Below are 17,376 nucleotides of genomic sequence, written 5' to 3' on the forward strand. Positions count from 1 at the left end.
AGTCAGAAAGCTAATTAGCGCTAATGGCAGCTAGCTGATGATGCGCTTGGCCAAATAATTGTGGCGGCATAATGGCGATAATTTGCCAGGGGTCAGCTGTCAGACATTCTGACTAGTTGGATTTGGTTGAGTTTATTGTTATGAATCATCACCTGTCATTTTAATTATAACTTGGGCCCTGGGCTTATAATTGCATGGGTTATCTTGGGGTAAGCCCCAGTCAGTGCTTTAGACATGCAGCGCATCAGTGTAACAGTTGCGTTCCTTTTCACATTTTGTGTGCTGTGTTTAGCTTTGTTACGCTCTTGTTGCTTGGGTTCTTTCAGGCCAGTGCTCAAATTATTGATCTTGTGGTTTGGTGTGGCCTGTACAGATGCACTTTGCTGTTTGATTCGGCCTCGGATAGTAGTAGGCTGTAGGACAAAAAGTTTGTTTTTTTTTTAAACAGTGTTTTCAGGCCTACTAGAGCAGATATTGAGAGAGGAAATTTCAGGCCTTTTAAAAACTTGAAAATATTCAGCATATGCACCAATTTGTAAACAAAACATGTACACTATTGTGGTGGTAGTAAAACATAGCTTTTATGCACCACATATAGAACTTATACACAAAGATAAGCTTATCCATGCTTTTAGCTGCAGTATGAGCTTGTTTTGTCATAGGCCTACTGTATGTTGCCCATTGTGTCATGACCCTTGTATCCCAAGAGCTAATTAAAAACAGCCTCATGCTGCTCTGCCATTAGCCTATGACATTATGATGTGGAGGTGAAGGCTTGGCATCTGGCAGAGCCTGCATGCATTCCTCCTTCACACACACTCAGATGCTTCACTCACTCACTCACCAGGATTCGGTTTTGCATTGAGCCTTGTTGATGGGGCTCGGTTTTGGTGATCGGGTTAGGATTCGCTATTCAGTTTTAAATTATTATTTTTTTTAAAGTATTTTTTGGGGGCTTGTCAAGCCTTTATTGGTTATTATCAGACAGGATAGTGGAGGACCGACAGGAAGTGAGTTTGGAGAGAGAGACACAGGGAAGGGCCGGTCAAAGGACCCGGGCCGGTAATCGAGCCCGAGTCGGCCTCATAGTAGGCCACGGTAGGGCCATTCAGTTTCAGATTTTGGCCAAATGTGAAGCAGAAGATTCAGTATTCGGCAGAACCTTAAAAAAATCAGGATTCAGTAGACATAACTGTATACATTCCTTATGCAGACCACTCTGTCACTTGTTGATGAAGTATCCACCACCATGGTGTTGAGTTGAGGAGGCTGCAGGCGGTTACATAAGTGGCCAGCAGCAGTCAGCTGAGCGAAGCGGAGCAGAGCTGAGGAGGAGCTCAGAGCTGTACTGTCCTGTCCGGCTGGCTGGCTGGCTGGCTGGTTCCAGCGGGATGTTTATTTACATGGAGGGGAGAGAGGGTAGAGGGAGAAGATAGAGAGGGGAGAGGGAGAAGCGATAAGGGAGAGAGGGGAGAGGGAGAAGGGAGAGAGGGGAGAGGGAGAGAGAGAGAGAGAGAGAGAGAGAGGGAGAGAGAGAGAGGAGAGAGAGAGAGAGAGAGAGAGAGAGAGAGAGAGAGAGAGAGAGAGAGAGAGAGAGAGAGAGAGAGAGAGAGAGAGAGAGGAGGGAGAGAGGGGAGAGGGAGAGAGAGAGAGAGAGAGAGAGAGAGAGAGAGAGAGAGAGAGAGAGAGCTGGGAAAAGTTGGACTGCCTGCCTGCCTGCACCTGCTGCTCCTGAACATCTGTGTTGACAGCGCTGTAGTGTGTGAATGGGAAAGTTGGTGGAGAGATGAGCACATTGTAGACACACACACACACACACACACACACACACACACACACACACACACACACGTGTGCACATACGCACGTACTGTACGCACGTACTGTACTGTATGCACATGCACCCACCACACACATAACGCACACTCGTACACACGCGTACACACATGTACATTAATCCATCATATGGTTGATGTTATGCTTGTGTCTTTCCAAGGAGATTAGTTGACTCCCTCACTCCACCCTCTTGCTGTGTGTGTGTGTGTGTGTGTGTGTGTGTGTGTGTGTGTGTCAGGGCAAAGAATTCAGAGCCTTAGGCTATTGTACCGCTGTTTTGGGCGTTTTGGTGGATACAGTAACTTCAAAACTACACACCCACAAGCACACATGAAGTCACACCACAGGACATTCACTGTATTGTGGCCATTTTAATCCTTTTTTATACATGACTGACCTCTGAGATCATGCTAACTAGATAATGATATTTTGTTTAATCTTAATATGTGTTTTCATTTATAAAAAAAACTTTTCCCCCTTCTACAAGAGCAGTCACACCACAGGACACCATAAAATGAACCTAAGCATTGCGTGATAGAAACATTGCAATATGTAGACATATTTAGAGGTGAAGAGTCACCTTAAACTTCCAGACCACTCTCCAATAGCTGAGGTACTGACTGGTTAGGAGCCTGTCTTTAAGACCCTTGTAGTTGGCCTTGCAGCTGCCCGTTCACCAACATTGACATACATGTCACCCCACAGGACGCAATTTGTGTTACGAAATGGAACTTGTAGTTAATATTCTGTCTTGATTTTTTTCACATTCACATATCTTAATATCAAGTTAATATGCGATCATGCCAATTGCTTCATACATTATTCAAAATGCTGTTGGTTAATTTATATATATATTATATTCCAGGTTTCATTAATGTTACAGTCACACCGCAGGATGTTTGACATATAAACCTTTACATAAATCTTAACAAAAATGTTTCTTCTCATCCAAGACTAATATGAAACATAATGTACCACATCTTCTTTATTGACATTTGTTTTTAAGAGGAAAAATTGCGGGTTAGAGTTTTGTAGGTTTTTAACCAATGTTACGAAAAAACAAGGCGTCACGTCTCCCACCCACAAATCACAAGGGCAGTGTCTGTCTCAGCTTTTTCAGGCTCCCTCACTCTCAGCCCGTGCCGTGTCTGATGTGGTCATCATAACCGTAAAAAGGCGGGCGGCCACACGACAGGCACAAGAGACATCCCGAGTTGAGGAGGGCCATCTAGACTTTTATTGGCCTCATGTTCATGTTCATCCCCCCCCATCCCCCACCTCGGTGAGAATAATTCACGGTCTTATCACTCCCTTTATGGCCAGTGCAGTTCTCATAACCGTTATGTAAGCAGAGTGTGCAGCTGAGATCATATGAGTCGTGTGTGTGTGTCTGTGTCTGTGTCTGTTGATGTGAGGGAACACCCAACTCAGTTGGGCCTTGTTCTCCCCTTTCGTACTTTATAGTTTTGGCGGTCACCCTAACAACACAACCGTACGTACCGCCACCTTAGACTAAGTTGCCCCAATAGAACATGGAAATAAAAGCAATCTAGATTCTATGGAAATTGTGTGCCACATGAAGGCAGAACAATTGCAATTGTGAACATGCTGTGGTATGTATCCATACACCAAGCCTGTATTGGGACATTGGTTATATCAATCAACTTTTCATCAGTCGAGTTCTATTCGTGCAAACTGGCATGCTTAAAGTGATACTGTACCATCTCTGGAAATGATCATTTTACACATCTTCAGTTATATAATTGTGTTTGACCTTTCTTCGGTTCTTTCAGGCATTGCCTTTCAGACATTCTCTTAGTCTGGTGATGTTCTAGTTACGTTCAAGCTAGCAATTATCATTGAATTTTATAGGTCCAGCAAGCCGCTACCTTGGAGGTCAAATATGCACAGCCAGACCCAGAGAACGGCTGGAAGTACTGGAGAAAGGTAAAACTCATTTAACTCAAGGGGAGGTGCAAAATTGGCTTACTTCCAGAAATGGTACAGTGTCGCATTAAGACACTGTCTGTAATGCAAGGATTAATGTGAATGATTTTGGAGAGATATCTTTCTCAACCGTAACCTAAACATTCCTAAACAGCCAGCATCTCAACACCGACCTTGGGGGAAATCTTTTCAACAAAGATGGAATATCTCAATTTAATGTTTTCTTTGCATTCAAGGCATACCACCAATTGAGTTGGAAGAGGTTTTTTTTCTAGTTAGAACAGAAATTTGCAAGGGTTTATTTGGGGTGCTTCAACATGGCAGCAAAATTAAAATGATTCACACTTCACTGTGTCTTAGACTTAAGACTTAAGACTTACAGGAAATATCTACTTGAAGAAGTTTTTGCTCTCAAGAACAGTGTTCTTTCTTGTGAATGCTACAAATGTCTTTATTGTTGTGTATGTTGTAACGTTTGGGTTATTCCATGAGTCAAGTACTTTATGTCAGTGTACAGTGTGTCAAATATGTTAGTTTCCTAACATCTAACTGGCAAAGCATGACCTCTTGGGACAGCTTGTCAAGATGGTCCTCCAGTCACTTACTGTGTGGCGGGCTGTGTGGCCACGTTCCTTGACGCAGGCCACGGTGTTCCAGTTCTAATCGAACACAGCTGATTCCATTCCACTGATTCAGTGCCCCAGAACTTGCTGAATCTGTGTTTTCTGTATTTAAATTCCTCAAGAAGTAAAAAAGCAGCTCTGCTGGGCTGTATTCCTTCTTTATGGAAGTAGTTGGAATGCAGAAAGTGTTCTAAAAATATCTATTGTCCGAGCCTGGCATTGTGGAGACGAAAGACGTTCAGGCGAGATAATGGGACAGCAGAAACCCCAGTGATAACATGATGACTCTGACCAGACGTCAGCTATTAAAAGTCCCCTCCTATCACATGTATTCAGTAGTGTCCCATTTTCTATTATCGTAGCTGCAGGTGACCTTTGTTATTAAGGCGAGTGGTATTGTCCGCTCGCTCCATAAGACCCGTACAATCAGTGGCCATTCCAGGTCAGTGTAACATTGCTTTGAATGGGGAATCCTTAGGTTGGGGGGAGCCCATACAAAGAGCCCTAGAACAGCATGTGAACCTTAAGGCCTTATATGACCTACTAACCTCACTGAAGCTCACGTTGGGCCTTGTTTGGCGAATTGCCTTCAGCCCTGTACTACAGTATGTGTCCGCTACACATCATTAGCTGGTGGCCAAACAGCCTGATGATCCCTCACAATAAAGCTGCTCCAGTTTTTGGGGCCATATGTCCCCGAGGCTCCAGCAGGGACGCACCAGGAGATTAGCCCAGTGCCTGTCTTTGCTGGTTGCATTCAGAGACTGTGGGCTGGAAAAAGCATCTCAAGTCAGCTTTCCATTCACCATACCGTATGTGCATGAAAATGCACATTCGTTGCAATTTGGGTTAACCAACAGTGACATCAGCAGTTGTTTTTGATTGCCAAGATAAATGCACAACAGTTTTTCCAAAGTGGGGCCTGTTTTGTAAAAAACATATAGCTAAAAATGTGCATTAACAAGTTGGATGAAATCCTGGTTCGTAAGACCATATCCCATTTGCTGCTTACTGTGTAAGCCACACAGCCGTGCTTGTAGCAGTGTGTAATGGGTGGATGTTGAGCCAGTGTGGGTGGTAGTAGTAGTGAGCTCAGAGATGGACGCACTCCAGGCCTCTGTCGATCCCACCAACGAAGCTAAATGGATAATGATGGGGCCTTTAGCGAGTAGAGTACTGAACTCCTAAAAAGCAAATAAATTTCATAAGCGCTCTGCGATTAGCCGTGGCACGGCTAATTGGATTTTAGCATCGAGCGAACTCAGCCTCCAGAGTGTAGCCTAGTAGTCAGGGACAGTCTTTTTGCTCTTTGCGTGTGTGCGTATATGTATCTTGGTCTGCGTCCACCTGAAGGTTTTTTTTTTTGTCTGTCTAATTTGAATGTTTGACTCCGTTCTGTGATCGGGGCTGGGATGCAAATTTGTACCAGGAAGCTGAACAGGAAAGCATTAGACTCACAGCTCAGTGGACCTGGATGAGAGGAGAACAAGCGTGATGGCCGATCACTAACACCTCAAGTGGCCTCTAGTGAGTTTGAGAATTGATCATTAGCAGCAGAGGAGCTGCCCTGTGTTTCTATATTAGACTAGTGTGGAATAGGGATGTGAACATTGAATTAAAACGTTAATCGGTTAAAAACAATGAATTGCAATTAATCACCAGCTCGACTGGCCAGAGACACAGGTGAAATGGGCATGACAAAGTGCGTGCGAAGAAGAGTGGGAACATTTCAATCACCTTTGGATTAAAAAGTAGCATAGGGACACACACACACACACCACTTATCAATTAATCTTAAATTGATCGATAAGGTCAATCAACTAACAATGAATGAATTCATAAAATCATCCCTGGTCAGGAGGTTACGGTAGATTATTGTGTTTTGGAATGCTTTGTTAAACTAATGATTGTGAAGTAGGTGTTAGGTTTTCTTTTTTAGAGTCCACCAGGGAGAAGTTTACAGCAACATAAAGACAAACAGACCACAACATTGAGGTGTTTAACAATGCATAAAATGTGGTTAGGGCATCAGACTTATATCCCTAAGGTTGCTGGTTCGACTCCCAACCCGCCATATTGGTGGGGGGAGTAATTAACCAGTGCTCTCCCCCATCCTCCTCCATGACTGAGGTACCCTGAGCATGGTACCGTCCCGCAGCACTGCTCCCTTGGGGCGCCATTGGGGGCCTCCCCCTTGCACGGGTGAGGCATAAATTCAATTTCATTGTGTGCATTGTGCAGTGAACACTTGTGTGCTGTGGAGTGCTGTGTCACAATGACAATGGGAGTTGGACTTTCCCAATTGGGCTTTCACTTCACTTTCACTTTTCAAAATGCTTGCCAAGAAATGGTTTGTTTTGTCTGCATTCCACTGACTGGAGTAGAGGAGTAGAAGATCTTGAGGGACTAAGTCTTCAGCTGTCATGCTGTCCTGCACTACAATGGGCTTCCACCTCACATAGCACACCGATATATGGCACAGCGACAAGCATCCCTGGCTGCTTGACCATTTCTCTCTCTCTCTCTCTCTCTCTCTCTCTCTCTCTCTCTCTCTCTCTCTCTCTCTCTCTCTCTCTCTCTTTCGCTCTCGCTCTCGCTTGCTCTCTCTCTCGCTCGCTCTCTCTCTCTCTCAACAATGCTCCCTCCCTGTCTGACCATTCTCTCCTCTCTCTCCGGTGCTCATTCACGGCTTTGCCCCCTGCCTTTAGGTCAGAGCCCCTTTAATCCTCGCTGGAATGTCCAAATTTCCCGTGTGTGTGTGTGTGTCTCTGTGTGTGTCTCTGTGTGTGTCTCTGTGTGTGTCTCTGTGTGTGTGTCTGTGTGTGTGTGAGTGTGTGTGTGTGTGTGTGTGTGTGTGTGTGTGTGTGTGTGTGTGTGTGTGTGTGTGTGTGTGTGTGAGTGAGTGAGTGAGTGAGTGAGTGAGTGAGTGAGTGAGTGAGTGAGTGAGTGTGAGTGTGAGTGTGAGTGTGTGTGTGTGTGTGTGTGTGTGTGTGTGTGTGAGAGTGTGTGAGTGAGTGAGTGAGTGAGTGACTGTGCGCGCGCGCGTGTGTGTGTGTGTGCGTGTGTGTGCGTGTGTGTGTGTGTGTGCGTGTGTGTGTGTGTGTGTGTGTGTGTGTGTGTGAGATAGAGAGCGAGAAAGCAAAAGGAGAGTAAGGAGAGGGAAACAGAGAACAGAAATGGTGGATGAGTCAGTAAGATCATGAAAGCCCTTTTTTATTTTTGGTTTTTGTTTTTTCTGTTGTGAAGGACAGCACATTTGTGTGAATGGGGGGGGGGGGGGGGGGGGGGAGGGGGGGGGGGGGAGGGAAGAAGGGGGGGGGGGGGGGGGGGGGGGGGGGGGGGGGGGGGTGGAGTGGTCGTATGGAGAAAGTGAGAGTAAGAGGTTGACACAAAGCCTGTCTAAGAAGTTCAGATCACCTCAGCACGTACAAAGTCCTGAAGGTACACACCGACACAATCACACTCACTTCCTCAGACACAATCGCAGACACACAGACGCGCGAGCAGGCATTTTTTTTCCGCTAACCTCATAATAACCACAAGAGATGTATTGCCCCTTCTCACACTTCATCTTACTCATCACTTCAATCTCACTCGTCAGTCTTTCCTGACTTCACTAGGCTGTGCTGTGTGTGTGCACGTGCACGTGCACTTGCAAGAGTGAGTGTGTCTGCGCTGCATACAGGTACGCCCACACTTAAGCGCTTCACACCATCTTTAAATGTCAAAGGGGTTTCCTCTCCTTTCCGGTCTGTTGCTCGGTCAGACAGAGTGGGGCTTACTTGAAGTCACATGTCATCCTTCACCTATTGCCTCTTCACCGTCAGCCGTCTCACACAGATTCAGGACGTGTAGTACTATGCTCTCATCTTACTGCACTGTGTAGGCTGGTGGCCAGAGTAGGTATTGCAACTGTACTGCTCATTGAAACTGTGCTCCTTATTGCCAAGTAATAAGCTAATGTTTACTAGTTTGACCAAAGTACAGTTAGTTTTTGCAGCTATTAATGGCTATTTCTAGAAATTCAAAATAAGATCCACCTTTCATGTAAGGTGCCCTTTTCCCAATAATAATGAATACTTGGAATTTGATGGGGGTGGTAAATCTTCATGAAAAGGGTAACATTTGTGAATGGGCAGCATGAATTCTGGAAATAAACTACTAATATATTACATAGTGCACCTTTAATGACCTTCAGGGCATTTCAATACGTCATCATTCAGCAGAATGTGAAAACGAGACGGCTTGCTTCCTCGCATCTGCTGCTTTGGTGCATTGACTCAAAATATTTGGCCACCCGAAAACACCGTACGGTTTATTGTTGCAAAACTGATAGTGCAACTATACTTGAAAGCGAGAATTTCCCCAGAATTGAAACTGAGAAGGAGGGGAGAAAGTGCAACCAATAGATGGCAATTAAAAACTTGTATCTGGGTCATTCTACGTTTCCAGTGCGCTTTTGGCAAACGCAAAATGTCAATTATCAGTATTTTTTTCTCAAATAGGGTCATTTCACGTGAAATCAGACACTTTGGGACCCGACCGACCCGGATTTCAATCATACTTGGTGTGCCTTTTTAGTAGCAAGGTAGCACCCCAGAACTGCATTGGTTTGAATCTGCCACTAATATTAAGGGAGAAACAGACTAGGAAAGGTTCACATGTGAGGGTAGGACACTATACATTCAGCCTTGAATATATCAGTCAGTGTTAGTCACAAAACGATGCCTGTGGTGTTGTTTGACAGCTCTTTCCTCGCTCTACATATTACACAATCAGCTTGGAATACAACAACTCTCAGAATATGAATTATGATAAATTGAAAAATTAAAAATTGAATATCTAAAAAAGCTATATTTTAAAATGTATGCCGAGCACTGGAGAGGTGAAACTGAACTTCCTGCATCCTCATGGACCATCTCCATCCTTCACTTTTCCCTTCAGACCAGATAGACTTGTCATGGATCATCAGGATGTGCTTCTGGTAGTGGAACCTGTAACTGCAACGGGACGTACTTATACATTATCTACAAAAGACACAGCTGCTGCTTCAAATGCACTGGTAGAGTACAAAATGAGAGTGTAGCCATTGATTATCTCTATAAAGTACGGTAAAGGGAGGATGGCACAGGTACACAGAGAAGGAATGTTCAAAAGTTCACATATCATCATTTGGTGTGTATAAATGGACATCTGCCTTAATTTCTGAAACCTGGGACCATGGACACTGACCATTTTTGTTTTGTTTTTGTTTTGTCATGTGATGCTACTATGGTATTACCACATTATTAGTAAGTGGTCTGTATGATGCCATATTTGTGAGTCAAATTCTCTCTGAAATGAATAACGAACCAAACACCAGCATTTGAGGTGTTGCTCATGACATTGCCGGCTACGTTTGGACAAGGAACTGGCCATTTTAAAATATAGCTTTTTTAGATATTCAATTTTTCAATTTATCATAATTCATATTCTGAGAGTTGTTGTATTCCAAGCTGATTGTGTAATATGTAGAGCCAGAAAAGAGCTTTCAAACAACACCACAGGCATCTTTTTGTGACTAACACTGACTGATATACAGTGGATATTTAAAGTCTGCACACCCCTGCTGAAATGGCTGGAATTCATATTTTAAAAAAAACAACAACAGGACAAATAATTTCACAAATATTTTCATCTTCAATGTAAACTATAAGCTGTACAGTGCAGTTGAAAAAATCAAACAGGATTATTTCAGGGTGGTGTAGAAAAATAAAAAACTGTTATAATGTGGTTGCATAAGTGTGCACACCCTTTTATAATTGGGGGTGTGGCTGTATTCAGATTTAACCAATTACATTCAAACACATGTCAAAGTAGAGTCTGCACACACCTGTCACCAATTAAAGTGTGTGTGATCAACCCCAAATAAAGTTCAGCATTTTTTCTAGTTGGCTTTTCCTGGCATCATTCTTGCCACATCTTCCAACACAAGCCATGGGCCACAGAGAGCTTCCAAAGCATCAGAGGGACCTCGTAATTCAAAGATACCAGTCCGGTGAAGGCTACAAAAAAATGTCCAAGGCATTAAACATACCATGGAGCACAGTGAAGTCTGTCATTGGCAAGTGGAGGAAGTATGGCACAACAGCGACCTTATCAAGAACAGGAAGACCCTCCAAAATAGATGATAAAACCAGAAGAAAATTGGTCCGGGAGGCTGCCAAGAGGCCGACAGCAACACTCAAAGAGTTGCAGGGATTTCTGGCAAGTACTGGCTGTGTTGTACATGTGACAACAATCTCCCGTCTTCTTCATAGATCTGGGCTATGGGGTAGGGTGGCAAGACGGAAGCCTTATCTGACAAAGAAGAACATCCAAGCCCGGCTGGAGTTTGCAAAGAGGCATCTGAAGTCTCCTAATCGTATGTGGGCAAACGTATTATGGTCAGATGAAACCAAAGTTGACCTTTTTGGAGTTAATTCCAATATATTAATTTAATCTAATATGTGTGGCGCAAAAACAACACAGCACATCACCCAAATAACACCATACCTACAGTGAAGCATGGTGGTGGCAGCATCATGCTTTGGGGCTGTTTTTCTTCAGCTGGAACTGGGGCTTTAGTCAGAGTGGAAGGAATCATGAACAGCGCAAAATACCAATCAGTGTTGGATGAAAACCTTCGGCCCTCAGTGACAGAGCTGAAGATGAGGAGGAACTTTGTGTTTCAACACGACAACGATCCTAAGCATACGTCCAAATCTACAAAGGAATGGCTTCAGCACAATAATATCAAGGTTTTGGAATGGCCAAGCCAGAGTCCAGACCTTAATCCCATTGAACACCTGTGGGGTGATCTGAAGAGGGCTGTGCACAGGAGATGCCCGCGCAATTTGGCTGAATTGGAGCAGTTTTGCCTACAAGAGTGGGCAAAAATTGCCAAATCAAGATGTGCCGCACTAATTGACTCCTACCCTAAGAGATTGAGGGCTGTAATAGAAGCCAAAGGTGCAGCAACAAAATATTAGTTTATGTTGCTGTAGGGGTGTGCATATTTATGCAACCTTGTTTATTTCAGTTTTATATTTTTTGTTTATCCGATTTAAAGGTTTCAGTTTGTTTTTCAGTTGCATTATACAAATCAAAGATTTAATTAAAGGTGGAAAAAAAGGTTAAATTATTTGTCTTGCTGTCAAATTCTTACACCATTAAAACCTTACATTTCAACAAGGGTGTGTAGACTTATTGAAGGCACTGTATTCAAGGCTGAATGTATAGTGTCCTACCCTCACATGTGAACCTTTCCTAGTCGGTTTCACCCTTAATATTAGTGTCAGATTCAAACCCACACAGTTCTGGGGTGCTACCTTGCTACTAAAAAGGCACACCAAGTATGATTGAAATCCGGGTCGGTCGGGTCCCAAAGTGTCTGATTTCAAGTGAAATGACCCAATAAATGACCTAGGTGTTTCCATAGTGTATATATTTAAGTTTCCAAACAAGCAAATTGCCAAGCTTAATCTTAAATCATTTGATAAATACTCTAATGAAAACGAACATTTGCTTGATTATTTTGTCAACAGTGTTATGGACAAATACTATGTCATTTCAAACATATATAAAAATACTACAGAGCTGAAACAACATACGTTTGAAAGTGCGTATGTCCCTTGGCAATAATGTTGTCATTAATCTGTGCAACTGATATAGAAAATGTGATTGTTGAGCTTCATAAGTAGGATTTTATGATTCACTGTGATACAGACTGACACATTTTTCATTATAAATCCCTGTAACGTCTGATTTGAATTTAGTCACCCTCCTTACACAAGACTTCCCTCTCCAGAGGTAATCCCTAGTGTCTGTTCATAGGATTTTTCCAACACATAAGGGATCAATAGCACAAATATACTTTTAAAACAGTCAACCGTGTTACTCAACTGTGTTACGGTCAACAGTGCAGGGGAACAAGTCGGCACTTTTTTAGGAGAAAAAACAGAGTAGACAAACCTATCTCCCTAGAACACAAATTATTTTGTTTGTTTGTCTGTCAATATGGAGATAAATTGGCAAAAACATTCTCCTCCTCAACTGTCATAGCTGATGCGTAACACAGTTGACGGTAACACGGCTTGACATTTCAGCCATTTTTATGGTGTTGTGCTAACTGAGGACCTCAGAGGTTCCACCACAACACCTTACTCAATTCATGTATTTGTATGCTTTATCTGTGTTTTTCTACATGTGATTTCTAATTCAGATTCTTATGAATATGTTGATGACACAGTTGACAGGCAATTTTCCCGCTATGAGACCATAAAAAAGAATGGATTAAATTATGGAAGGATGGAGCTCAAAACTTACCAAAAAGTCTTCCCATATCCTGCCAAAGAGGTTATGACATCACGTGATGTTATTCGTATGGCCTAAGACCAAACCATTACTGATTTATGGAGGGGGTTTCAGACTGTGACACGGTTAACATAGTTTTTGTGGACACACACAAAATGGCAAATTTCATGTTTAATGGAAAGCACAATGGTCTTTCTGACAGTTTTTTCATATTGTGATGATTACTGTGAATCAACATTTGCAATTGTCTTGGGCAAAACAAGTTTCTTTACATGCTAATATGAAGACTGAATCTGACATTTAGAAAACAGGACGGCATGAAAACGCCCAAAACTAGTATTAAATATTCATCCTTGTTGAGGGTAATAATGCCATGTCTTCACTTTCTGTATTATATGAAAGATAAATGTGTGCTAATGTCCAAGACATCATTGGATGCAGTTAATAGTTAGTTTAAATGGCAAATAAAATCCATAGACTTAAATGCGCAGCCGAATCGTAGAATGACCCATCTGCAAAAAAAAAAAACAAAAAAAAAAAAAAACGCGAGATGAATGCCTAAGCCCTTGTTAGGAAAAGGTGCCCTCAACCTATAAAAGCCTTAATACAAACACACAAACATAAAATAAGTTGCATTTAAAAGCTAGGACCCTCATCTTGCATTAGAATGTGTTCATTCACCTCTAACTTACCCACACTTTGAATTAAAAACCTGAAAACTCAAGAGCCTGAATGCAGCCTCCATGCATCTCCAGGCACCTAGGTCAAAGCGAGGTATACGCAGCATCAGGCTTAGATGGGTTAAATCAATGAAACGTTGTGTTTTTTCCTTTGCACACACACACAATTTTCACCATATCTGCTTACCTTTTCTAAATAGTGTATGTATGTGCCATTGTTAAATTGTGTAATGTCACAGAGAACAACAGTGTGTATTTAACAAGGTTAAATAACTAGGCTGGCTCTGCTTCTGGTAGCTTGATACGGTCGCCACACCACACACAGTATCGGTGCACACCAAATTATCTGTTGCTAGGTTACAGGCCTTACGCATGTCAGACGGGTAACTGATTCTATCTGTTCGAGGCCAGCGGGAAAGGTACTCGTGTGTGTGTGTGTGTGTGTGTGTGTGTGTGTGTGTGTGTGTGTGTGTGTGTGTGTGTGTGTGTGTGTGTGTGTGTGTGTGTGTGTGTGTGTGTGTGTGTGTGTGTGTGTGTGTGTGTGTGTTACACCAGGTCATGGCAGGTTTAAGAGGTTGAGTTTGTTCCTGGTAAATATGACGACACTGTATACCGCGCTGTATGAGACAAACTGGACCCCTTTTGTCAGGAGCGTTGTGCCTAACCAGTTACCAACTTAGTTGCAATGCAGTTTCCAATAGACAACCCACTAAGTACTTTGCTAACTTATTTAGTAATGACATTGTTGAGAAACCAACCCCTTTATGGTAGGAAAATATCTACAGTCATCTAGGAAATCATGCTGTCTCTCTCTTTCTTGCTCTGCAAGCCCAATACCTTTTATTTCTTGTTTATTTATTTTTCTCGTTTCTCTCTCTCTCTCTCTCTCTCTCTCTCTCTCTCTCTCTCTCTCTCTCTCTCTCTCTCTCTCTCTCTCTCCATAATGTGATTTTCCCTGAGAGCTCACAGTTTTGATTTCATCTGTCTGAGAGAGGTGCTGGTGTGCGTTACAGCTAATGCTATAATTACATCAGATAAGTAGCGTTATTTGTGGAGAACATTGTTTGGAAGCTAACGGACACAAGTCAGGCATTTGGCACAAGTGGACAAAAAAACGGGTTGTGGCATGAGGTTGATCGCAGAGATTAGTCAACCTTTTTTTGTACTATAAGCTATATAAATGTCCTCTGCTCAGTTTGAGCTGTAACCTTATTTGTTGACTTGTCATATTGTGTGATTCCTTTATTCGTTCTTTTTAGCTGTTGTTTGCCGCTTTTAGCCATACATTTTGTATGTATCTGTCCTAAATGTCAGCCTCCACTTAAGTTTGTAAATATCAACCTAATTTTTTTTTTACGTGACTCCTATTGAGTGATTTCTCTTTTTGTGCTGTCCGCTGTTTCAAACTATTTGCATTTTGTAATGTGTGTTTTTTTGTGTGTTTGTTTTGCCCATCTGAACAGGTGAAAGACCTGACTCGCTTTCTGGATCCCAGTGGCCTTGGTGTCATCAGCTTTGAGGACTTCCACCGTGGCATCACAGCCATCAGCAGTGGAGGTAATACAACACACACACACACACACACACACACACACACACACACACACACACACACACACACGCCACCCTTATCACTTAAGCCAGACTCAAACTACGCGACTATCGGCCCTATTCTCGGCTGAAACCCCCCCTTACAGCAGTCAGTGGAACATTATCCCGCAGGACCATTGCAAGCGATTATCGGGCAAGATTTCCTCATCGTTCAAGATTTCCTCATCGTTCTAAGATAGAATTTTGCCGGTTCCAAGAGTCGCAGATCGCAAATCGTAGATGTCAAACACTGTTTGATGTTTACAACTAGAAATAGAACGTTGGGCATTCAGTGTTTCCCCCAGAAAATTGGCTAGTCAAGGTGGTGAGGCTTCGAGTCTGTCCCTGGGGGGCGGCGTGGCGGGGGGGGTGGGGGTTGGGGGGCGGCACTTGTGCAAAGATATTCCCTCTGTCAAGTAGCCATTTTTGCAGCTGGCACCGTTCGGCCCTCCAGCAACACACTGCGCTTTGTTTTGGTACTAGCCGCCATTGATCTGAACAAGGTGAAATGAGGTGAACTCACCCAAAAAACTCACAAAAAAAGTAAACATAACACTTTTTGGGAACGTTTTAACATGACTTTTAGGACAAAATAGCACCCAGACAATATCCCATTTTATTCACAAGGCTTAGAACTTTCAGAATCTGTCCTGGAAATGGTCAAATTCCTTTACTTTGTTTTCGTTTCATAAACACTTTAAGAGTGACTTCTATGAAGTTTTTTTTCAGCTCTCTGGGACAGTAGCACAGCAAAGACTTTCTGTTGTGAGTTTGGCCAATCGTTTTGTCCACAACTGGAGCAAGAAACAGCACAAATTGATGTGAATTCCAGACATGTCAACAAGTAATATTTCCCTTACACGCGGCACGCGATGTAAACGCAGTTAGCGATGATGCATGCGACTATGCGATTTGGACGAAGATTTTCGCATATCGCCGCGTCATAACGCATCGTTGCGCACATGTTCTGTTACTCACCCGATGTTACTTGTGTGTACACATGAATCAACTGCAATACCCTTACGGTCACTTCCTAATGCTTTCCCCCCATTCTGAGTTACCGTGGGACTAATTATCTAACCAATACATAACCAGCAGCTTGCTACAACTTGCATTACAACTTTTTTTTTTACAAGGTTTTTTTTTTTTTTTTTTTGCCCTCGGACGCATTTTTTTTTTTTTTTTTTAGGGAACGTAGCCAAGGCGGGGGTGGGGTTTAGTCAAGGCGGCCGCCTTGATAAGAAAGCGCTGGGGGAAAGCCTGGGCATTGTCCCGGTGTTTTCGATCAGGGATAAGATTAAAAGTTGTGATTCTCTTCATATGAGCAGCACAACCCGACATCAAAACCGGACACAAAATCGGGAGTCGTGTAATTTTACCCTTGTCTTAGACATGCTGGGTATATTCCTTACTGGTAGAATGGTAGAATTCTCTGAATTCTCAGCAGCCTGTGGTCGAATTTCTTTAAATTATTAATTTGCTAATGACCACATGCATGCGATGGCAACAAACAAACAAACAAACACACACACACACACACAGGATTTTGAAGAGAGTGGAAATTGAATGCAGTATTTCAAAGTCAGAGCAGAACTTAAGAGAGGTAAGAAACTGGTGGATTGTTGGAAAAAAAATGAAAGGGGAGAAAGAAGAAGGGAGTGATTGTGTGAGGGGGGAAAACGAGTGGGAAGTTAAGTTGGAGACTAATGGACTCAGATTCTATTGAATAATTCAGACCCGAACCCACAGACACCTCACATGACATCACAGCACACACACACACACGCACGCAAACACACACACACAAACACACAAACACAAACACAGCCGCGCACACACACACAACCAGTAGTAAAGCAAAGGCACACATATTCCATTCCATGTGCGCTGTGGTGGTGACAAAGCGGGAAGGCCATTTTTGTCGATAACACCTGACTCATAAGCTACTGTAAATCACACACACACACACACACACACTGTAAGGATCTGGCCAAGGATCCTTGCCTTCTTCCCCAGAAACTTTAAGGTACTCAGCCAGGACACAATGTAAAAGTACTGTCTTCTGCGTTTATTGCGTGCAAGATACTATAAAACACCACAGAGTTGACGCTGACTGTACGTCCATAAGCAAACATACAATAATGTGTTTAACAGTACGGCAGCTATTAAGACACGTCTATTCCGCAAGGTGTACACAGACACCTGTGACGTCATCACTGTAGATTGTTACAACAGACACACATACACACACACACAATTGGGCGTATAACCCATGTTGTCTTTCCGTAGGTTCGGATCCAGACCTCTACAGACTGGAGCTCGGTGCCACAGATGCAGGTGTACCAGCAGAGGAGTACGATGAGGTA

The 17,376-nt window shown here is 43.0% G+C and overlaps 1 protein-coding gene across 1 annotated transcript in view; it reads left to right on the forward strand.

Annotated features, from left to right (window-relative positions):
- Positions 1-17,376, forward strand: part of rab11fip3 (RAB11 family interacting protein 3 (class II)) — a 50,291-nt gene that overhangs the window by 4,653 nt on the left and 28,262 nt on the right. Inside the window, exons 2-3 of the mRNA XM_063221883.1 lie at positions 14,884-14,977; positions 17,300-17,373. Coding sequence (XP_063077953.1) covers positions 14,884-14,977; positions 17,300-17,373 — 168 coding nt within the window. The remainder of the gene's footprint in view (positions 1-14,883; positions 14,978-17,299; positions 17,374-17,376) is intronic.

This window comes from Engraulis encrasicolus, chromosome 17, assembly GCF_034702125.1.
Source record: "Engraulis encrasicolus isolate BLACKSEA-1 chromosome 17, IST_EnEncr_1.0, whole genome shotgun sequence".
Lineage (NCBI taxonomy): Eukaryota > Metazoa > Chordata > Actinopteri > Clupeiformes > Engraulidae > Engraulis > Engraulis encrasicolus.